The sequence below is a fragment of the Chiroxiphia lanceolata genome, chromosome 8, assembly GCF_009829145.1.
Source record: "Chiroxiphia lanceolata isolate bChiLan1 chromosome 8, bChiLan1.pri, whole genome shotgun sequence".
Classification (NCBI taxonomy): Eukaryota; Metazoa; Chordata; class Aves; order Passeriformes; family Pipridae; genus Chiroxiphia; species Chiroxiphia lanceolata.
Window position 1 is genome coordinate 36,971,641 of NC_045644.1, and position 23,312 is coordinate 36,994,952.

A 23,312-nucleotide genomic window follows, 5' to 3' on the forward strand; every position below is an offset into this window, starting at 1 on the left:
GTAGGGACAGAGCTCAGCGTAGGCTGCACAGAGCTTTGCTTCTCCCCCTGGTGACAAAGGAGGAAAGCAGACCAAAGACATGAGTGCCCTGGGGTTTTTGGGGTTGGGTGGGGCTTTTTTTCAGTAACAGACTTTACACTTTACACTCTGTTCCACTCACACAAACCAGAAAAACCTGAGCTCAAGTTTCTCGCTAAATCAAACTCAACAGCACCCATGCACACACAAAAAGAAATGTCTCACCAGTTCTGCATCACAAAGGACACCAAAACCCCTTATAATCAGCTGGAAAATACAGGGGATTTATGGAGGGGCTTGTTTCTCCCCCTCCTGCTCCTTCACAACTGCAGAGAGAAGAAATGCAAAGCCAGCCAGGGCATGATGGTGATGCTGACTGGCAGCAGCCTCTGTGAGTCTGTGGTCCAGCCTTGGCCCCCATCAGGGACAACCTCACAGGGCCTGAAATTACACCATGACAACTAAAACATCCCTCTCACCCTGACAAAGCAGCACAGACATAACTGCTGGTGTCACTGTCCCCAGCATGGATGGTGACAGGGCTGGACCCAGACAAGCTGCCCTCTCCCATCCTCCCAGCGGAGAGGGCTCCATCCCCACAGAGCTCCTGCCCTGTGGCTGTGGCCAGGCTAAAGAACCACCTCATGCTCGAGGAGAGATGGACAATTGTGTTGTTTTGTTGGGTGTTTTTTTAAATATGTCAAACCACAACACCTTCCATGAGGGTTTGGGCAAGAGACCATCTCCCTCACCAGCACTTTCACAGCACCCTCTGCTGCCCACGCTTTCCCATTTCCTTCAGAGAGCACCATCCCATGGACAAGGATCGCTCCAAGACCTCAGTGCCTGCACGACCAAACAGCAGCCAGCTGAAGCGCAGAGAAATTTCGGAAAGAGCACCTGAGACTAAAGCAGCTCGGGGCACAGAAGTGCCCGACTGGTCGTGCTGTGTTGATGCAGCCCAGGATGAGGTTTTCCCCCGGTGCTGCCCGGGCACTCTGCTCTCTGCTGCCCCACGTTGAGCTGCTGCCAACCAGCAGCTCCAGGTCCCTCTGCACAGCAGCTCTCCACCCACACGTGGTGGATGTTCGACGTGCTCGCACCGGTCCTGTGCTAACAGCAGCAGTGGTTCACCCTGTGGCTGCTTTCAAGTAATCCCCTCCTCTTTCCCTCCCCCGCAGTGGGTGTTTGTTGTTACAAGAGGAAAATAAAATGACTTTTAAAACATTTGGAATGAGCTTGACTTCAGAATTCTTTTTCTGATTTGTTCATGCCTTAATAGTCTGAACTGGGGTCATCCTGGGGGGCTCCCAGGCCCATTTTACCAGTGCTCTGGGAGACAAGGGGAGTACCCCTGGTAGTGAGATACCAGCTGGGACTGGTGCAGAGAAGGGTGAGGGAATGGGGATGGTGCACAAAGCCCCAGCAGATGTGCTGGATCCTCGCTGGAGAGCCTCCATCCCACTGCTGGAGCCATGGGATCTGCATGTTGGAAATGTCTGAGGACACCTTGGTGAAGGCTCAGCTCCTGCTCTGCTCTCTCTCCATCAGACTCAGGGGAACTGGGCTAGTGGGAGGTGTCCCTGCCCATGGCAGGGGTGGGACTGGATGGGATTTATGGTTCCATCCAGGTGTCTGCAGATGGTGGGACGGGGCTGTTGGTGCCTTGTAGCACAACTGCAGTGGCTCTGCTTGAGTTGTCATCTCTGAAGGGGTTTTGCTTTCTAGAACTGATCACAGAGGAGAACAGGACAGGGTGAGGCAATCTCAGGGTGCCAGAATGAGGCTGTGGGTGAGATAGGATCTCTCTGCATTGACAGTGATTACCTGCCTCACTTGGTAGGGTTGTAATGACATCTTTTTCTGGGGGATGAGTTGCTCCCAGCAGGGCTGTGCCCTGGAGCAGCATTCTTCCAGCACTGCACTGGGCTCAGGCCATGGCTAGCAGGGCAAAGGCAAGAAGACCTTGCTGTCTTTGCAAATAAACACCCAAATCTTTTCCCCAACAGGCTTCTGAGAAGGCTGCAAGAAACTGGAGCCATAGAATTGTTGAAGTTGCAAGAGATCTCCAAGATCATCAGGTCCAACCTTTATTGTGGCACCCCTGTGTTTGTCACTAAGCCACGTCCCCACCTGCCATTATTGAAGTGCAGGTTAAAAATACTTTTAACTTCTGAAAATTCCTAAGAAGTTCAGGTTTTAGTCTCTTCCTGTTCAGATTAGAAGTTTCTGCCACTTCTGCAATTGTCTGGTGCAGTGTTTGCATTCTCTTCATTCCTTGTCAGTCTCCCATCAAAGCACTTGGGTGAAGTTCTGGAAGTTCTAAATCAGGTTCTGGAAGCACCCTGCTCCCCATGGCACTGGTACTTGCTTCCCATCTGCTGTTAAAGGCTTTCCAAGGGATGGAGAGGTGTAATTGGGAAGGAAACAGGGTGGTAAATTGATTTATGCTTGGAGCATAAAGGTTGTGGAATCATCTGGGGTTGCCTTGATCAATAAATGGAAGGAAGGCAGCGAAGGCAGCGCTGCCAAAAATGACACCCACAGCCTGTGCCACCCCTCACCCACCCTGCAGGGACCTCCTGGGGCATCAGGCAGCTCTTGGCCACAGGCACTGCCAGCTGGGAAGCAGTGAAGTCTGGGAAGAGGTGAAGGCTTCATCCCCAGCTTCTTCCCTCCCCGGGGATGGATTTATTTCTCTTTTTTTAAAGAACACCCCCTGAAGTCACTTTGGGGACTGGGAAGTTCTGCATTTTCAGGCAGTGGCTCATTGCAAGCCAGGAGGCAGTGAGAAGAGCTGAAAAGAGCTGGATGGCTTACCCACAGGAGCTTGTTGGGATGAGCTAGGCTGGTGCCAGGCACCCCACAGCACCCTGAGCACCCCACAGCTCCCTGCACCAACACCTGCCCTGTGCACCATCAGCCCCGTACACCCACACCAGCCCCAGCCCCAGGCACCAACACCAGTCCTGCGCAGGTGGAGAGTCCAGAGGCTTCATGTCCTGCAGTTCACAGAGGTCATGGGTGACATCAATGACTCCATCAAGTGCAAAGAACCAATTTGTTACAGCTCTCAACTCTTCTGCAGCGCCACGAAAACATTCCCAAGCAAGCCCAGGTGGGCGGGCTGTCTCCTGCCGGAGCAGACTCCGGCCCTCAGGTAAATCACATCCTCGTGGGAGGACGGATTACAGGGAGTGGTGACCTGTGACCCTCCTGAACCCGCGGAGCAGAGGGAATATCAGCCCGGTGAGCGCTGGGCGAGAGCAGTGTGGACGGGCAGCAGGGACCTTCTGCGGGGTGGACATCGGGAGGAGAGACACCCACACCTCTCCTGCTGCAGCCCCTGCACCGCCACAGGTAATCAATCAATCAATCAATCAATCAATCCCTCCTCCGCGGGTGCCCCTGCCTTGGCACGGGCTGCCAGCGAGGGGCTGTCCCTGGGCACGGCAGGAGAGAGCTGCAGGGAGCCGTAGGCAGCAGGATGGGACAGCGGGGCTTCCCCAGAGTCCTTTTCCAAGGGAATGTCCTTTGTGCTCCGGGCGGGGCAGTGGGAGCGCTCGGGGGGCAGGGTGCTGGCGGAGGTTTCACCCCGCTGCACCTCTCGGAGCTCACCGGGGGCTCTCCAGCCCTGCTGAGCTGAGCGACGCTTCACTAAGGGAGTATTTCTGCAGCTTTGCTGTTGGGAGGAAAGGGCCATCCCAGGCAAGGCTCTTCCCCGGAATTTGCATTCTCTCCTCCTGACGTTACGCCACAAAAATGCTTTCTGTCTCTCCTTGCTTCTTCTAAAGGCTCAGTCTGAAAGTCCTGAGTGCAGAGCCCCGGGGCTGAGCTGGGCTGTGAGGGTGAGTGGCTGCCGTCCCTGCCGTGCCCCCACCTCTGCCCGCCTGTCCCAGAGCCCCGTGTTCTCCTCAGGAGCATCCCGGGAAGGATGCGGGGAAGGAGGGTCCTGCTGCAGCACGGGGAGGTCGGCGGTGACAGGCGGGGCAGTGAAGGGTCTTGGCCCCAACTCGCGCCCCAGGGGTGCAGGGAAGGAGGCTGGTGGGGAACCCTCCTTCCCCCAGAGTGGGGGTCAGGGCTCTGCCGAGCCAAGTCAGAGCCCCCCGACCTCGTGCTGTGAGCGGGAGGGTGGACAAGGGGTGTCCCGGGTGCCCTTCAGCAGGGCAGTGGTGCAGTTGGCATCCTCCACACATCCGCACCAGGGACAGCAGAGGGAGCGGGTGACTTTCTCCCCGGCTGCAAAATCTCCTCCTGCAGCGTGGGAAGCCGGATCCTCCTGCCGAAGAGAGGGAATGATGAGGTTAGAGCCGGGAAGGGACAGAAGCTCTCAGCTGCTCCCAGCTCTCCTTCCTTTCACCAGGGGAGCAGTGGGGTGGGTGCAAAATAGGTGGCACGGGCATCCAGCCGGGATCGCTGCTTCCCGTGCAGCCCGGCACAGGCACGGGCATTCAGTGCCAATTTGGCAGCTCCTGGCGACATTGCTCCACACAATTTAACTATTTCAGCGTGTCACACAAGAGCTGAGGCAATATTTCTGCCCTCAATTTGTTGCCTCCCAACAAATTGACCCACGCAGGGTCTGCCTGTGGCAGTGGGGTGGAAAGAGATGATCTTTAAGGTCTCTTTCAACCCAAACCATTCTGTGGTTCTGTGGTTCTATGAAATAAAATTATACTAAGGTGTTTTGTGGTAGGAACATGTCAAAACAGATCCTCCCAAACCCATCCCAGAAAGAACAGGGGGCTCCTGAGATGGTCTTTCACTCAGCTTTGCAAAAACAGGTCAGGGGTGTCCCAGGGGCTATTCAGGCATAAGGAGAGCCCAACAAAATCCCATTGTTTGATTTCAACTTCAAAACAAAACTCCATGGCCCTGTGACTTAAAATTGGGTGGCTTACTCCTTCCAAGGTGATGCCCAAGGCATCATTCTAAATGAATAATCTCTAATAATCTCCTTGAAAACCAGGTTTGCCTGGGCACAAATAGCTGTACACATACATGCTCATATTTCCAAAAACAAGGGCCTGATGAACAGTGTGGGATTAAGATGTGGTAGAATGTGGACTCTGCCATTGGTCAAGATTAGCAAAAGAAGCCATTTTTAGAAGCAATTAGAGGACTTCAAGTTTAAAATGATTTCATCTGTGGAGTGGTCACGTTGATCTGCTGATGGAAGTGAAGTGGACATCAGGCTTTCCCCAACTTTTCCCCAGTGCACTGCCCAGCTGTTGTGCCAGTGCCATCAGTGTCTCTCACATTCCTGCTGTTGATGATGTTTTGCAGAGCACCAGGATGTGGCTGTTCCTGACCATTGCTTATTTACTGTGCGTCGGGGAAAAGTCGGATGCAAACCCCGAGGTCTCCATGGATGTTGTAAGTCCCGACTTCTCCCCCTTCTTTCCCTCTTGGTCAGGCAAGCTCCCTGGGCTTGGTCTCTGTGTGTCTTCACCAATGTTTGATACCAGGTCTTATTATCTCCCTGTTCTTCTTCATGAGAAATCTTCCCAGATTTATGGCAGACATTTATGGGGAACTTCATTCCAAGTCAGCAGGTTTGGCCACCGCAGCTGCCTGAGGCTCAGAGCGTCGCTGTCACTGCTGCCCCGCTCTTCACACGCACTGGTTGCAACACCACAAGAGACAGTTCTGTACCAGAGCTGCTCAGGGAGTGCAGGAAACTCACGCCTGCCAAAAGTTCCAGCTGCAGTGGTGGCAGCGCCGGTGGAAGGGCCCTTGGGAGGTCCCTGCCCCTCCCTCCCGCCGGCAGCAGCAGCCACCAACACCAGCTCGGGGCAGCCACTGGTGGCTTTGCCCAGCCAAGCCCTCACAGCCTTCAGGAGAGAGACCCCCACCCCCTCCCTGGGCACCTGTCCCACGCTGTCCTTCCCCTCCTACAGGGTGAAATCGTCCGCTACCACGGGTACCCCTACGAGGAGCACGAGGTGCTGACGGATGATGGCTACTACCTGGCCCTGCAGAGGATTCCTCACGGCAGGGGCAACCCAGGCAGCATGAGCACCTCCCATCAAGCAGAGGCACGGGGCTCCAGCATGTTCTGTCCCCGTAAGTGTCCCAGGAAGGTCTGCCTGGTCTCTGTGCAAAGGGCACAGTCAGTGTCCACATGTGGACCTGTGTTTCTCTCTGGGAGTGTGATTTATCAGCCTCCATTAAATGTAGAGCCCAGCCTTATTTTCCATCTTCACTGTAACAATTTCCTCTGCCCTGGCATGACCAAAGAGTCTTCTTCAAAAGCACCTCTCCAGAGAGGCTGAGGACACAGGTGACCACCTCCCTGCACTGGTGGCACTGCCCCGGGGGTTGCTGCCAAAGCAATACCTGGATGGGAACGGTCAGTGTTCCCAGCGGTCAGAGCAAATGATTCCTCCTCCTCTTCTTCCTCCAGCTCCAAAGGCTGTGGTCCTCCTCCAGCACGGGCTGGTGTTGGAGGGAAGCACCTGGGTTACCAACTTGCCCAACAGCAGCCTGGGCTTCATCCTGGCCGACGCCGGCTACGACGTGTGGATCGGGAACAGCCGGGGGAACAGCTGGTCACGGAAACACAGAGAGTTTGACTTTCACCACCAGGAATACTCAGCTTACAGGTATTTGCTGCCAACCTGCAAGGCGGGCAGGTCCCTGGCACCCTCAGCAGGGTTCTGCAGCTGGAGGAGCAGCGCTGCTGGCAGTCACACCATCTGCCAGAGGGGAAAACAAACCGGCACCACCGGGACTCCACGGGGCTGCCCAGACCCACCAAAGCCCTTGCCTGCTCCCAGGCAGCCATGGCACTGCTTGCCATGCGCTCCCAAGGTCAGCAGGAGTGATTTTGTCCTGTGCATGTCTCCACTGCAGCTTCCACGAGATGGCCATGTATGACCTCCCAGCCACCATCAACTACATCCTGCAGAAAACTGGGCAGGAGCAGCTGTACTACGTGGCTTACTCTCAAGGCACCACCACAGGTACTTAGGAGGAGGTCAGCCCAGTGTCACAGTTGCACCCAGTTTTGGAGTGTTCTTAAAACCTTGGTCAGGGACAGTAACATCCAGGCACGTCCAAACAACAGTGGGAAAAGGGCCGGTAATAATCCCTGTTTGCTTTAACAGAACAGTTTTGAGCAGTGACAGCCCAAAATCGGTGGCAATCATAGCTTTTGGTGCATCCCACTGCTGCCAGAGCCCCAGGAAGAGCTTTGGGAGGTACAGCTGGGCTAAGCACTCAAGCTGGGACTTGAAATACATCAGCAGCAAAGGCTTCAGGTGAAGTCACCAACCTGCTAGAGCCACTTTTAAGGGTCTTTCTGGTGGGCTCACACACCTGGGAGTCAACAACTCCTTCAAATATAACAGGGCAGGGTCTGCTTCCTTCTCCCTCACACAGGTTTCATCACCTTTTCATCCATTCCTGAACTGGATCGCAAAATCAAGATGTTTTTTGCCTTGGCTCCCACCACTGTGAACTCCAACACGAAGTCACCCTTAGTGAAGGTGTTTGACCTTCCCGAGGCACTGGTTAAGGTATGTCCTCACCACATGTGAGATGTGCTAAGACATGCAGGGCTTGTCCATCCCCTCCCTCCCCCTGCCCTCTGGGTTCCCTTCACCCTGAGGAGCATTGAACAGTGTCAAACATCCCCCTGCCCAGCCCTAATCAGAGAAGAACTATTTCTACATATTGGGTTTGGGTCCCTTCTCCCGCGAGAAACCTCTCCTGGGAAGATCAAGGCTCTCCCAGGGCCGTGGATGTTTCTGAAAAGCCAAAATGACAAAGCACAGCAAAGCTGTGGCAAGAAGTCAGCAGCTTCCAGGGCTGGGCAGGGAGGTGGGGAGCCCCTGGAGGCAGAAAGCAACAGGAACCACTCTGACCAACCCTTTTGGCTTCCACAGCTTGTTTTAGGACACACGGTGGTCTTTGATAAGGGCCATATCCTGAAGCAAGTGGTCTCTGCTGTGTGCACCTACCCCATCTTTAGGAGTGTTTGCCCCTTGGTCCTTTACTTGCCCGGTGGCTTTACCAGCAGCTATGATGAGGTATGTACCCTCCAGCTTACCTTTGAAGGGATCCAGTTGTTCACTGTCTGACCAGGAGTTGTCAATTTGCTCCCTTTCACACCTTTGATGGGTAGAAACATCTAGCCACTGTGTTGGCATTTTGCCCCCCTGGACATTCATTCCATGCTCCAGGGGCCCCCAGGCTTTCTCTGGCACTGAGTGATTTGTGATTCCACAGGGGTTTTAGTGATATTATGGAACAAACTTCCCTTCAATCCACCTCTAGGACTGAAGGCCATCAGGCTTCTCAGTCCACCATCCCTTAGAACAAACTTGTCCCCAAATCAGAGCCTTTCTCTGTGCTCCACTGCACTGAATGTGGAATCCTAGAAAAATCCGGGCTAGAGGCACCAGGCTGGGGGTCTCCATCCCAAACTGCTCCCACCAGGGCCAGCACTACAGTAGGTTACTTGAGGACACATCCAGGCAAGCTGGGCAGTCCCAGAGGGACCACAAGGGGCCAGCCAAGATTTCAAGGTCCAGATCCTGCCCAAACCTGCTCATGTGAGTGAAACTGGAGACAGGTCCACACAGAGTACCAGAAGCACCAAAAGCAATAATAGCTTGATCCTGGATGGAGTCAGAACTGGGCCACTGTTTCTCAAGGAAAATGTAGGTGAAATTTCCTAATATTCCAAGAAGGAAACATTAGGAACAACACACAGCTACTGCAGTGAGCTGCACTCTGTCTTTGCAAAAGGATCCTGAGCACAAGCTGGGGAGTCTTGCTTTGGTTTGAAAAGCAGACAGACTCCTAACATGGCCCAGCATCCCATGGGGAATGCTCAGCTTGCTGAAGGGAGCTCTGCAGCTCTGTGTGAGTGAGACTCGTGTGGCTGCTGAGCAGGATCCGTTTTATTTCGGGGGGGATTTCCCTCCCTGCAGAGAATAAATATCTCCCCTGGTTTCCTGCAGAGCCGCATGGACGTCTACATGTCTCGCTACCCTGACTCAACATCCCTAAAAACCGTGCTCCACTGGCGCCAGGTAAGATTTCCTGCTGCAGGGGCAGATTCCATGCAACAAGAGCCCATGTTCTCTTCTCTCAGCTGCTGAGGGCCTCTGCTCAGTGCAGGGCTTCCATCCCCCACTGCTCTCCCTGCAGAGCTGGATTTTAGAGAGAGACAGGGAAGCTGGACTGAAACACTGGTGCAGGTGAAGTTCCTTAGGCCATGACTCCCAGCAAAAGCTGTCCCAGAGTCTTTGGAGCTGGTAGGAGGTGGAGATGGAACAAAGACTGGTAATAAACCAGGACAGGAGATGCCGAGGGTCAGTAGGACAGCAAATGATCCAACTAATTATTGGAAACATGCACAGGCTCACATCTTTCTGCTGTGGGCATTGACCATGGCAGATGAAGGAAATTTGCCCACAGGTTTGATTCACGTCTCCTTTGAGGCTTTTGGTTGTACAGCAGGTTCTCTGGGGGGTTTTGGGGCCTCAGCCTCCTGACATTAGTGCTCTGCAGAGAGGAGGGGTGAGCAGAGCCTGCACAGCTCAGGCTGTGCTGAGATCTGCCTGGGGACTGAGCTCTGCTCCCAGAATACAATATCAGACATAACAAAGGCTTCCTTGAGCCTGGCTGGCAGGAGGGAGCAAGGCAGTTCCCCAGTCACCCCTGTTATCCTTCTTGGGGTCCCCTCCAACACAGGGATAATAAACTTGGCTCTCCTCCTTTTCTAGCTCTATCGAACAGGGGAATTCAAGTATTATGATTATGGCAGTGACAACATGCTCCATTACAACCAGGTAAGAGAAGACCATTCCCATTTGACTGTTTTAAAAGAGATTTAAAAAAAAAAAAAAGGGAAATAGTGGAAAGAAAATATTGCAGTGGTTGAGACTGACTTTTGAGCATTGAGCAACCTGGGCCAGTGGAAAGTGTCCCTGCCCATGGCAGAGGTTTGGAAGTAGATGATCTTTCAGGTCCTTTCCAACCCAAACCATTCTGTGATTCCTTGAATTTTATGGTATTTGTGGCATTATATGGGGAAGCAAGTGTGTGCCTTTCTTCCAAAAGAAGGTGTCTGTGATGTCACTCAGTGATGACTTTGTGACCCTCTGGTGAAAAGCACAGGAGCCCAAGGCACTGTGAGGCTCCCTGGTGATAGTTTCTCTGCTCTAATTGGGATAAGAGAGCAATCCCAAGCAGCAATCAGGAATAGGCTATACTTCCATTTGTCTTGCAGACCTCCCCTCCCTTCTACGAGCTGGAGAAGATGAAGGCCCCGCTGGCCGCGTGGTACGGGGGCAGGGACTGGATTTCAGCCCCTGAGGATGTGAACATCACCCTGCCCCGGATAACCAACCTGGCCTACAAAAAGTACATCCCCGACTTCGTCCACTTCGACTTCCTTTGGGGCAAGCAAGTGTATGAACAAGTCTACAAAGAAATGCTGGATCTCATGGAGAAGAGCTCCTAGAGCTGGAGCAGTGGCCACTGGAAGCTTGTCAATGACTTCTGGGGCTTCTTTGGTTTGGAGGGGGGGAAAAAAAAGTGAAGAAACAAAAGAGGGAAAAGGCTCAGTAAACTGCTACACTTGGTTTGGATTGACATTACTGTGGCAAGAGGGGAAAACAAGCCACGCTGGATTTAGGTTCAATAGCCTGAGGTCCTTCAGAAGTTGGACACGGCCCTTAAACCCTGAGTCTCACGGGGGTTTCCAGCAGCCACAAACTGCAGTGGAATTGGGCTCCTGGTGGCCTCCTCACGTTCCTGTTCCCAGCTGCCAACCCCTGGACAGAAGCTCGGTGCCTCCTGGACGCTGGTGTTTCCCGGGAGTGGGCCTGCTGCGATGGACCCACGGGGTGGGGCGAGCGATGGATCCTCCAGGAGCTGCTTTATTCTCCTTCTGGTGACTCTTCCACGCCGAGGACCCCAACATCCTGACATTCTTTGCTTCACAGTCAGAAGGAGATGGAAGCTCTCTGCCTGGCCACAGCGAAGAGCTCTCATGGGTTTTTCCCATGAGAACTGTCCATTTTGCTGACATAGGGAAGGTCTTTCTCAGGATCCTGTTGATTTGGATAACACCAGCCTTGCTCATACACAAAAGAGTTTTCAATCAGTTCTACCAGGAAACATCATTTTAAGCACTTCTAAGGCACAAACCCAGCTGGAAAGGCCACCTTTTGATGCCTCTCAGGGAACACTGTTGTTTTCCTTACGTGGGAGAGAGAAGAAGAGTCTGGTGGAAGCCAGTAATGAGTCTAAATCTGTTTTCAGCCTCTGGATTAAGCTCTTAGTAATACATTGATCGGGGAGGAACTGTGAATTTACCTGTTTGTGTTACTTTATTCACAAAATATGCCTGTGAGCAAGCAGGGCAAAGGATAAGGTCCTCTTTCCACAAAGATGTAATAACAATAATAATAATAATAATAATAATAAATTGTTAGGGTCTACTAGGCTCTGTGTGGTTGTACTGTCTTAAACCTCTGGAGAAATTCTCCCCTGTGAGGGTGGGGAGGCCCTGGCACAGGTTGCCCAGAGAAGCTGTGGCTGCCCCTGGATCCCTGGAAGTGTCCAAGGCCAGGTTGGACGGGGCTTGGAGCAACCTGGGCTAGTGAAAGGTGTCCCTGCCCATGGCAGGGCTGGAATGAGCTGATCTTGAAGGTCCTTTCCAACCCAAGCCGTTCTAGGATTCCATGATTCTCAGAGGGGTGTCCAGCTGGGCTGGCCAAGATCCCCTGAGTGTTGCCAGGAGAGTGAGGGTTACCAGCCCCGTATGCCCCTGGGCTCTGCTTGAGGCCCAAACCCCAACTGTTTCTTGGCCTCTCAGGTGCTTTAAGAGCCAACAGTTACATCCTCTGGTGTGAGGTGTCACTCCTGCCTCTTGCTGACTTCGTGATTCAAAGACATCAGGCCACATTGCTGTGGATGTCTCTCATGGTCTTGTTTGAGCATCACAGGACTGCAACTCCTCGTGCTGCTGGGACAACAGGAAGAGAAAGAGCCCCTGAAGTCAGCTGTGTCCCCACTGCTGTCCCTCTGTGAGCAGGTGCAGGTCTTCTGCTGGTGAGTCACGTCCTCTGTGGCACCTCCTGGTGCCAGCAGTGCCTTCCTCTGTGCTCACCAGTGTGATGGGTGTTAATCATGGCCTTGCCTATCAATGCATATCTTTGGTCTGCTGGGAGGAAAGGCTGGTAGAGCTGGGATTGTTCAGCCTGGAGAGGAGAAGCTTTGGGGTGACCTAATTGTGGCCTTCCAGGACCTGAAGGGAGCCTGAAGAAACATGGAGAGACACTATTTACATGGGTCTGGAGTGCCAGGGCACAGGGGAATGGCTTCCCACTGACAGAGGGCAGGGTTAGATGGGATATTGGGAAGGAATTGTTCCCTGCAAGGGTGGGGAGGCCCTGGCACAGGTTGCCCAGAGAAGCTGTGGCTACCCCTGGATCCCTGGAAGTGTCCAAGGACAGGCTGGTCAGGGCTTGGAACAACCTGGGCTAGTGGGAGGTGTCCCTGCCCATGGCAGGGGTGGGACTGGATGAGCTTTAAGGTCCCTTCCAACCTAAACTTCTGTGATTCCATGACTCTGATATCCCAGCCTGACCTTGGACCTGTGCAATGATCATGTTCCTGTCTCATGATGTTTGACTTTCTGACACACCTGAGACATGCAAGGACTCCAGCCCTGTCACACTCAACACATCCTGCCCTGCAACTCCATCCATTTATTGATCAAGGCAACCCCAGATGATTCCACAACCTTTATGCTCCAAGCATAAATCAATTTACCACCCTGTTTCCTTCCCAATTACACCTCTCCATCCCTTGGAAAGCCTTTAACAGCAGATGAGAAGCAAGTACCAGTGCCATGGGGAGCAGGGTGCTTCCAGAACCTGATTTAGAACTTCCAGAACTTCACCCAAGTGCTTTGATGGGAGACTGACCAGGAAGGAAGAGAATGCAAACACTGCAGCAGACAATTGCAGAAGTGGCAGAAACTTCTAATCTGAACAGGAAGAGACCAAACCCTGAACTTCTTAGGAATTTTCAGAAGTTAAAAGTATTTTTAACCTGCACTTCAATAATGGCAGGTGGGGACGTGGCTTAGTGACAAACACAGGGGTGCCACAATAAAGGTTGGACCTGATGATCTTGGAGATCTCTTCCAACTTCAACAATTCTATGGCTCCAGTTTCTTGCAGCCTTCTCAGAAGCCTGTTGGGGAAAAGATTTGGGTGTTTATTTGCAAAGACAGCAAGGTCTTCTTGCCTTTGCCCTGCTAGCCATGGCATGAGCCCAGTGCAGTGCTGGAAGAATGCTGCTCCAGGGCACAGCCCTGCTGGGAGCAACTCATCCCCCAGAAAAAGATGTCATTACAACCCTACCAAGTGAGGCAGGTAATCACTGTCAATGCAGAGAGATCCTATCTCACCCACAGCCTCATTCTGGCACCCTGAGATTGCCTCACCCTGTCCTGTTCTCCTCTGTGATCAATTCTAGAAAGTGAAACCCCTTCAGAGATGACAACTCAAGCAGAGCCACTGCAGTTGTGCTACAAGGCACCAACAGCCCCGTCCCACCATCTGCAGACACCTGGATGGAACCATAAATCCCATCCAGTGCCACCCCTGCCATGGGCAGGGACACCTCCCACTAGCCCAGGTTGCTCCAAGCCCCATCCAACCTGGCCTTGGACACTTCCAGGGATCCAGGGGCCGCCACAGCTTCTCTGGGCAACCTGTGCCAGGGCCTCCCCACCCTCACAGGGGAGAATTTCTCCAGAGGTTTAAGACAGTACAACCACACAGAGCCTAGTAGACCCTAACAATTTATTATTATTATTATTATTATTGTTATTACATCTTTGTGGAAAGAGGACCTTATCCTTTGCCCTGCTTGCTCACAGGCATATTTTGTGAATAAAGTAACACAAACAGGTAAATTCACAGTTCCTCCCCGATCAATGTATTATTAAGAACTTAATCCAGAGGCTGAAAACAGATTTAGACTCATTACTGGCTTCCACCAGACTCTTCTTCTCTCTCCCACGTAAGGAAAACAACAGTGTTCCCTGAGAGGCATCAAAAGGTGGCCTTTCCAGCTGGGTTTGTGCCTTAGAAGTGCTTAAAATGATGTTTCCTGGTAGAACTGATTGAAAACTCTTTTGTGTATGAGCAAGGCTGGTGTTATCCAAATCAACAGGATCCTGAGAAAGACCTTCCCTATGTCAGCAAAATGGACAGTTCTCATGGGAAAAACCCATGAGAGCTCTTCGCTGTGGCCAGGCAGAGAGCTTCCATCTCCTTCTGACTGTGAAGCAAAGAATGTCAGGATGTTGGGGTCCTCGGCGTGGAAGAGTCACCAGAAGGAGAATAAAGCAGCTCCTGGAGGATCCATCGCTCGCCCCACCCCGTGGGTCCATCGCAGCAGGCCCACTCCCGGGAAACACCAGCGTCCAGGAGGCACCGAGCTTCTGTCCAGGGGTTGGCAGCTGGGAACAGGAACGTGAGGAGGCCACCAGGAGCCCAATTCCACTGCAGTTTGTGGCTGCTGGAAACCCCCGTGAGACTCAGGGTTTAAGGGCCGTGTCCAACTTCTGAAGGACCTCAGGCTATTGAACCTAAATCCAGCGTGGCTTGTTTTCCCCTCTTGCCACAGTAATGTCAATCCAAACCAAGTGTAGCAGTTTACTGAGCCTTTTCCCTCTTTTGTTTCTTCACTTTTTTTTCCCCCCCTCCAAACCAAAGAAGCCCCAGAAGTCATTGACAAGCTTCCAGTGGCCACTGCTCCAGCTCTAGGAGCTCTTCTCCATGAGATCCAGCATTTCTTTGTAGACTTGTTCATACACTTGCTTGCCCCAAAGGAAGTCGAAGTGGACGAAGTCGGGGATGTACTTTTTGTAGGCCAGGTTGGTTATCCGGGGCAGGGTGATGTTCACATCCTCAGGGGCTGAAATCCAGTCCCTGCCCCCGTACCACGCGGCCAGCGGGGCCTTCATCTTCTCCAGCTCGTAGAAGGGAGGGGAGGTCTGCAAGACAAATGGAAGTATAGCCTATTCCTGATTGCTGCTTGGGATTGCTCTCTTATCCCAATTAGAGCAGAGAAACTATCACCAGGGAGCCTCACAGTGCCTTGGGCTCCTGTGCTTTTCACCAGAGGGTCACAAAGTCATCACTGAGTGACATCACAGACACCTTCTTTTGGAAGAAAGGCACACACTTGCTTCCCCATATAATGCCACAAATACCATAAAATTCAAGGAATCACAGAATGGTTTGGGTTGGAAAGGACCTGAAAGATCATCTACTTCCAAACCTCTGCCATGGGCAGGGACACTTTCCACTGGCCCAGGTTGCTCAATGCTCAAAAGTCAGTCTCAACCACTGCAATATTTTCTTTCCACTATTTCCCTTTTTTTTTTTTTTTAAATCTCTTTTAAAACAGTCAAATGGGAATGGTCTTCTCTTACCTGGTTGTAATGGAGCATGTTGTCACTGCCATAATCATAATACTTGAATTCCCCTGTTCGATAGAGCTAGAAAAGGAGGAGAGCCAAGTTTATTATCCCTGTGTTGGAGGGGACCCCAAGAAGGATAACAGGGGTGACTGGGGAACTGCCTTGCTCCCTCCTGCCAGCCAGGCTCAAGGAAGCCTTTGTTATGTCTGATATTGTATTCTGGGAGCAGAGCTCAGTCCCCAGGCAGATCTCAGCACAGCCTGAGCTGTGCAGGCTCTGCTCACCCCTCCTCTCTGCAGAGCACTGATGTCAGGAAGATGAGGCCCCAAAACCCCCCAGAGAACCTGCTGTACAACCAAAAGCCTCAAAGGAGACGTGAATCAAACCTGTGGGCAAATTTCCTTCATCTGCCATGGTCAATGCCCACAGCAGAAAGATGTTAGCCTGTGCATGTTTCCAATAATTAGTTGGATCATTTGCTGTCCTACTGACCCTCCTGTCCTGGTTTATTACCAGTCTTTGTTCCATCTCCACCTCCTACCAGCTCCAAAGACTCTGGGACAGCTTTTGCTGGGAGTCATGGCCTAAGGAACTTCACCTGCACCAGTGTTTCAGTCCAGCTTCCCTGTCTCTCTCTAAAATCCAGCTCTGCAGGGAGAGCAGTGGGGGATGGAAGCCCTGCACTGAGCAGAGGCCCTCAGCAGCTGAGAGAAGAGAACATGGGCTCTTGTTGCATGGAATCTGCCCCTGCAGCAGGAAATCTTACCTGGCGCCAGTGGAGCATGTTTTTTAGGGATGTTGAGTCAGGGTAGCGAGACATGTAGACGTCCATGCGGCTCTGCAGGAAACCAGGGGAGATATTTATTCTCTGCAGGGAGGGAAATCCCCCCCGAAATAAAACGGATCCTGCTCAGCAGCCACACGAGTCTCACTCACACAGAGCTGCAGAGCTCCCTTCAGCAAGCTGAGCATTCCCCATGGGATGCTGGGCCATGTTAGGAGTCTGTCTGCTTTTCAAACCAAAGCAAGACTCCCCAGCTTGTGCTCAGGATCCTTTTGCAAAGACAGAGTGCAGCTCACTGCAGTAGCTGTGTGTTGTTCCTAATGTTTCCTTCTTGGAATATTAGGAAATTTCACCTACACTTTCCTTGAGAAACAGTGGCCCAGTTCTGACTCCATCCAGGATCAAGCTATTATTGCTTTTGGTGCTTCTGGTACTCTGTGTGGACCTGTCTCCAGTTTCACTCACATGAGCAGGTTTGGGCAGGATCTGGACCCTGAAATCTTGGCTGGCCCCTTGTGGTCCCTCTGGGACTGCCCAGCTTGCCTGGATGTGTCCTCAAGTAACCTACTGTAGTGCTGGCCCTGGTGGGAGCAGGTTGGGATGGAGACCCCCAGCCTGGTGCCTCTAGCCCGGATTTTTCTAGGATTCCACATTCAGTGCAGTGGAGCACAGAGAAAGGCTCTGATTTGGGGACAAGTTTGTTCTAAGGGATGGTGGACTGAAAAGCCTGATGGCCTTCAGTCCTAGAGGTGGATTGAAGGGAAGTTTGTTCCACAATGTCACTAAAACCCCTGTGAAATCACAAATCACTCAGTGCCAGAGAAAGCCTGGGGGCCCCTGGAGCATGGAATGAATGTCCAGGGGGGCAAAATGCCAACACAGTGGCTAGATGTTTCTACCCATCAAAGGTGTGAAAGGGAGCAAATTGACAACTCCTGGTCAGACAGTGAACAACTGGATCCCTTGAAAGGTAAGCTGGAGGATACATACCACATTTAGGCTGCTGGTAAAGCCACCGGGCAAGTAAAGGACCAAGGGGCAAACACTCCTAAAGATGGGGTAGGTGCACACAGCAGAGACCACTTGCTTCAGGATATGGCCCTTATCAAAGACCACCGTGTGTCCTAAAACAAGCTGTGGAAGCCAAAAGGGTTGGTCAGAGTGGTTCCTGTTGCTTTCTGCCTCCAGGGGCTCCCCACCTCCCTGCCCAGCCCTGGAAGCTGCTGACTTCTTGCCACAGCTTTGCTGTGCTTTGTCATTTTGGCTTTTCAGAAACATCCACGGCCCTGGGAGAGCCTTGATCTTCCCAGGAGAGGTTTCTCGCGGGAGAAGGGACCCAAACCCAATATGTAGAAATAGTTCTTCTCTGATTAGGGCTGGGCAGGGGGATGTTTGACACTGTTCAAAGCCCCTCAGGGTGAAGGGCAGAGGCACAAAAATACAGAGGGAACCCAGAGGGCAGGAGGAGGGAGGGGATGGACAAGCCCTGCATGTCTTAGCACATCTCACATGTGGTGAGGACATACCTTAACCAGTGCCTCGGGAAGGTCAAACACCTTCACCAAGGGTGACTTCATGTTGGAGTTCACAGTGATGGGAGCCAAGGCAAAAAACATCTTGATTTTGCGATCCAGTTCAGGAATGGATGAAAAGGTGATGAAACCTGTGTGAGGGAGAAGGAAGCAGACCCTGCCCTGTTATATTTGAAGGAGTTGTTGACTCCCAGGTGTGTGAGCCCACCCTGGGCTGACCTCCTCCTAAGTACCTGTGGTGGTGCCTTGAGAGTAAGCCACGTAGTACAGCTGCTCCTGCCCGGTTTTCTGCAGGATGTAGTTGATGGTGGCTGGGAGGTCATACATGGCCATCTCGTGGAAGCTGCAGTGGAGACATGCACAGGACAAAATCACTCCTGCTGACCTTGGGAGCGCATGGCAAGCAGTGCCATGGCTGCCTGGGAGCAGGCAAGGGCTTTGGTGGGTCTGGGCAGCCCCGTGGAGTCCCGATGGTGCCGGTTTGTTTTCCCCTCTGGCAGATGGTGTGACTGCCAGCAGCGCTGCTCCTCCAGCTGCAGAACCCTGCTGAGGGTGCCAGGGACCTGCCCGCCTTGCAGGTTGGCAGCAAATACCTGTAAGCTGAGTATTCCTGGTGGTGAAAGTCAAACTCTCTGTGTTTCCGTGACCAGCTGTTCCCCCGGCTGTTCCCGATCCACACGTCGTAGCCAGCGTCGGCCAGGATGAAGCCCAGGCTGCTGTTGGGCAAGTTGGTAACCCAGTTGCTTCCCTCCAACACCAGCCCGTGCTGGAGGAGGACCACAGCCTTTGGAGCTGGAGGAAGAAGAGGAGGAGGAATCATTTGCTCTGACCGCTGGGAACACTGACCGTTCCCATCCAGGTATTGCTTTGGCAGCAACCCCCCGGGGCAGTGCCACCAGTGCAGGGAGGTGGTCACCTGTGTCCTCAGCCTCTCTGGAGAGGTGCTTTTGAAGAAGGCTCTTTGGTCATGCCAGGGCAGAGGAAATTGTTACAGTGAAGATGGAAAATAAGGCTGGGCTCTACATTTAATGGAGGCTGATAAATCACACTCCCGGAGAGAAACACAGGTCCACATGTGGACACTGACTGTGCCCTTTGCACAGAGACCAGGCAGACCTTCCTGGGACACTTACGGGGACAGAACATGCTGGAGCCCCGTGCCTCTGCTTGATGGGAGGTGCTCATGCTGCCTGGGTTGCCCCTGCCGTGAGGAATCCTCTGCAGGGCCAGGTAGTAGCCATCATCCGTCAGCACCTCGTGCTCCTCGTAGGGGTACCCGTGGTAGCGGACGATTTCACCCTGTAGGAGGGGAAGGACAGCGTGGGACAGGTGCCCAGGGAGGGGGTGGGGGTCTCTCTCCTGAAGGCTGTGAGGGCTTGGCTGGGCAAAGCCACCAGTGGCTGCCCCGAGCTGGTGTTGGTGGCTGCTGCTGCCGGCGGGAGGGAGGGGCAGGGACCTCCCAAGGGCCCTTCCACCGGCACTGCCACCACTGCAGCTGGAACTTTTGGCAGGCGTGAGTTTCCTGCACTCCCTGAGCAGCTCTGGTACAGAACTGTCTCTTGTGGTGTTGCAACCAGTGCGTGTGAAGAGCGGGGCAGCAGTGACAGCGACGCTCTGAGCCTCAGGCAGCTGCGGTGGCCAAACCTGCTGACTTGGAATGAAGTTCCCCATAAATGTCTGCCATAAATCTGGGAAGATTTCTCATGAAGAAGAACAGGGAGATAATAAGACCTGGTATCAAACATTGGTGAAGACACACAGAGACCAAGCCCAGGGAGCTTGCCTGACCAAGCGGGAAAGAAGGGGGAGAAGTCGGGACTTACAACATCCATGGAGACCTCGGGGTTTGCATCCGACTTTTCCCCGACGCACAGTAAATAAGCAATGGTCAGGAACAGCCACATCCTGGTGCTCTGCAAAACATCATCAACAGCAGGAATGTGAGAGACACTGATGGCACTGGCACAACAGCTGGGCAGTGCACTGGGGAAAAGTTGGGGAAAGCCTGATGTCCACTTCACTTCCATCAGCAGATCAACGTGACCACTCCACAGATGAAATCATTTTAAACTTGAAGTCCTCTAATTGCTTCTAAAAATGGCTTCTTTTGCTAATCTTGACCAATGGCAGAGTCCACATTCTACCACATCTTAATCCCACACTGTTCATCAGGCCCTTGTTTTTGGAAATATGAGCATGTACGTGTACAGCTATTTGTGCCCAGGCAAACCTGGTTTTCAAGGAGATTATTAGAGATTATTCATTTAGAATGATGCCTTGGGCATCACCTTGGAAGGAGTAAGCCACCCAATTTTAAGTCACAGGGCCATGGAGTTTTGTTTTGAAGTTGAAATCAAACAATGGGATTTTGTTGGGCTCTCCTTATGCCTGAATAGCCCCTGGGACACCCCTGACCTGTTTTTGCAAAGCCGAGTGAAAGACCATCTCAGGAGCCCCCTGTTCTTTCTGGGATGGGTTTGGAAGGATCTGTTTTGACATGTTCCTACCACAAAACACCTTCCTATAATTTTATTTCATAGAACCACAGAACCACAGAATGGTTTGGGTTGAAAGAGACCTTAAAGATCATCTCTTTCCACCCCACTGCCACAGGCAGACCCTGCGTGGGTCAATTTGTTGGGAGGCAACAAATTGAGGGCAGAAATACTGCCTCAGCTCTTGTGTGACACGCTGAAATAGTTAAATTGTGTGGAGCAATGTCGCCAGGAGCTGCCAAATTGGCACTGAATGCCCGTGCCTGTGCCGGGCTGCACGGGAAGCAGCGATCCCGGCTGGATGCCCGTGCCACCTATTTTGCACCCACCCCACTGCTCCCCTGGTGAAAGGAAGGAGAGCTGGGAGCAGCTGAGAGCTTCTGTCCCTTCCCGGCTCTAACCTCATCATTCCCTCTCTTCGGCAGGAGGATCCGGCTTCCCACGCTGCAGGAGGAGGTTTTGCAGCCGTGGAGAAAGTCACCCGCTCCCTCTGCTGTCCCTGGCGCGGATGTGTGGAGGATGCCAACTGCACCACTGCCCTGCTGGAGGGCACCCGGGACACCCCTTGTCCACCCTCCCGCTCACAGCACGAGGTCGGGGGGCTCTGACTTGGCTCGGCAGAGCCCTGACCCCCACTCTGGGGAAGGAGGGTTCCCCACCAGCCTCCTTCCCTGCACCCCTGGGGCGCGAGTTGGGGCCAAGACCCTTCACTGCCCCGCCTGTCACCGCCGACCTCCCCGTGCTGCAGCAGGACCCTCCTTCCCCGCATCCTTCCCGGGATGCTCCTGAGGAGAACACGGGGCTCTGGGACAGGCGGGCAGAGGTGGGGGCACGGCAGGGACGGCAGCCACTCACTCTCACAGCCCAGCTCGGCCCCGGGGCTCTGCACTCAGGACTTTCAGACTGAGCCTTTAGAAGAAGCAAGGAGAGACAGAAAGCATTTTTGTGGCGTAACGTCAGGAGGAGAGAATGCAAATTCCAGGGAAGAGCCTTGCCTGGGATGGCCCTTTCCTCCCAACAGCAAAGCTGCAGAAATACTCCCTTAGTGAAGCGTCGCTCAGCTCAGCAGGGCTGGAGAGCCCCCGGTGAGCTCCGAGAGGTGCAGCGGGGTGAAACCTCCGCCAGCACCCTGCCCCCCGAGCGCTCCCACTGCCCCGCCCGGAGCACAAAGGACATTCCCTTGGAAAAGGACTCTGGGGAAGCCCCGCTGTCCCATTCTGCTGCCTACGGCTCCCTGCAGCTCTCTCCTGCCGTGCCCAGGGACAGCCCCTCGCTGGCAGCCCGTGCCAAGGCAGGGGCACCCGCGGAGGAGGGATTGATTGATTGATTGATTGATTGATTACCTGTGGCGGTGCAGGGGCTGCAGCAGGAGAGGTGTGGGTGTCTCTCCTCCCGATGTCCACCCCGCAGAAGGTCCCTGCTGCCCGTCCACACTGCTCTCGCCCAGCGCTCACCGGGCTGATATTCCCTCTGCTCCGCGGGTTCGGGAGCGTCACGGGTCGCCACTCCCTGTAATCCTTCCTCTCACGAGGATGTGATTTACCTGAGGGCCGGAGTCTGCTCCGGCAGGAGACAGCCCGCCCACCTGGGCTTGCTTGGGAATATTTTCGTGGCGCTGCAGAAGAGTTGAGAGCTGTAACAAATTGGTTCTTTGCACTTGATGGAGTCATTGATGTCACCCATGACCTCTGTGAACTGCAGGACATGGAGCCTCTGGACTCTCCACCTGCACTGGGACTGGTGTTGGTGCCTGGGGCTGGGGCTGGTGTTGGTGCAGGGAGCTGTGTGGTGCTCAGGGTGCTGTGGGGTGCCTGGCACCAGCCTAGCTCATCCCAACAAGCTCCTGTGGGTAAGCCATCCAGCTCTTTTCAGCTCTTCTCACTGCCTCCCGGCTTGCAATGAGCCACTGCTTGAAAATGCAGAACTTCCCAGTCCCCAAAGTGACTTCAGGGGGTGCTCTTGAAAAAAAAGAGAAATAAATCCATCCCCGGGGAGGGAAGAAGCTGGGGATGAAGCCTTCACCTCTTCCCAGACTTCACTGCTTTCCAGCTGGCAGTGCCTTTGGCCAGGAGCTGCCTGATGCCCCGGGAGGTCCCTGCAGGGTGGGTGAGGGGTGGCATGGGCTGTTTGGCAGCACTGCCTTCGAGTCCACTTCTCCACTCCTTGCCAAGGTGCCCAGACTGCAGCACCCTGGGTTTGGCTGTGCCCCCCGTGGGCTCCTGCAGCCCTCCTGCTGTCATACCTGCCAGGTCTGGCCCAGCCACACTTGCTGAAATGCAAATAGTCATTCTTTGGGAAGCCTAAAGAATTCCACCTGTATTTGGAGCTCTACTGACTGCTCTTCACCAAAGACTAGCTGGAGGCAGTGCCAGAAGCCCTCCCAGTTGGCTCACCCTCAAATGAGCAGTGGCTCAGAGCAGAGTGTAATTTTTTTCCCTGCAGGGAGAGGAGGAAAGGTGGAAAAACAGGACCAGATATGCCCAGACAAGAACCACTCCCCCTTCCTCCCAGCATACAGCAACACCAACACAACTTGCCTTCCTTTTGGGACAGGACATCGGAGAGGATCCTGGTGGAGCTGTGCCCACTCCTGGCCCTTGCATCAAGTTTGGGCCCACACTGCTTCCCCTATTGCTTGAAGCACCTTCCCTGTGCAGACAGGCTGGGAGAGCTGGGAATGTTCAGCCTGCAGAGGAGAAGGTTGTGCAGAGAGCTCACAGCACCTTCCAGAGTCTGAAGGAGTTACAAGGAAGCCAGAGAGGGGCTGTTCATCAGGAACTGGTGTGACAGGACAAGGGGGAATGGCTTCCTACTACCAGAGGGCAGGGTTAGATGGAATATTGGGAAGGAATTGTTGGTTGTGAGGGTGGAGAGGCCCTGGCCCAGGTTGCCCAGAGAAGCTGTGGTGGCCCCTGGATCCCTGGAAGTGTCCAAGGCCAGGCTGGATGGGGCTTGGAGCAACCTGGGCCAGTGGGAGGTGGCCCTGCCCATGGCAGGAGTGGGACTGGATGGGATTTATG

The 23,312-nt window shown here is 53.5% G+C and overlaps 2 protein-coding genes across 2 annotated transcripts; one reads left to right on the plus strand and one right to left on the minus strand.

Annotated features, from left to right (window-relative positions):
• Positions 1 to 381: 381 nt before the first annotated feature.
• Positions 382 to 11,214, plus strand: LOC116790612 (lipase member K-like). The gene is made up of 11 exons (XM_032695729.1): positions 382 to 409; positions 3,066 to 3,136; positions 5,305 to 5,394; positions 5,919 to 6,084; positions 6,425 to 6,623; positions 6,874 to 6,983; positions 7,402 to 7,538; positions 7,908 to 8,051; positions 8,988 to 9,059; positions 9,756 to 9,821; positions 10,262 to 11,214. Exons 1-11 carry the CDS (start codon positions 382 to 384, stop codon positions 10,493 to 10,495), a joined length of 1,317 nt encoding a protein of 438 aa, XP_032551620.1. The 3' UTR covers positions 10,496 to 11,214.
• Positions 11,215 to 13,914: 2,700 nt separating this feature from the next.
• Positions 13,915 to 21,952, minus strand: LOC116790613 (lysosomal acid lipase/cholesteryl ester hydrolase-like; the record flags this gene model as incomplete). Its single annotated transcript, XM_032695730.1, has 10 exons — positions 13,915 to 15,052; positions 15,494 to 15,559; positions 16,248 to 16,319; positions 17,256 to 17,399; positions 17,792 to 17,928; positions 18,031 to 18,140; positions 18,391 to 18,589; positions 18,931 to 19,096; positions 19,621 to 19,710; positions 21,878 to 21,952. Coding segments are annotated over 10 exons (1,293 nt in total), but the record flags the coding sequence as incomplete, so codon positions are not given.
• Positions 21,953 to 23,312: the final 1,360 nt, after the last annotated feature.

Excerpts from the sequence above, each read along its gene's own strand:
- LOC116790612 (XM_032695729.1), top strand. The coding sequence starts at position 382 with ATGGTGATGCTGACTGGCAGCAGCCTCT. Across the intron at positions 6,984-7,401 it reads CTCTCAAGGCACCACCACAG|GTTTCATCACCTTTTCATCC; the intron begins GTACTTAGGAGG and ends TCCCTCACACAG. Across the intron at positions 9,822-10,261 it reads ACATGCTCCATTACAACCAG|ACCTCCCCTCCCTTCTACGA; the intron begins GTAAGAGAAGAC and ends TTTGTCTTGCAG.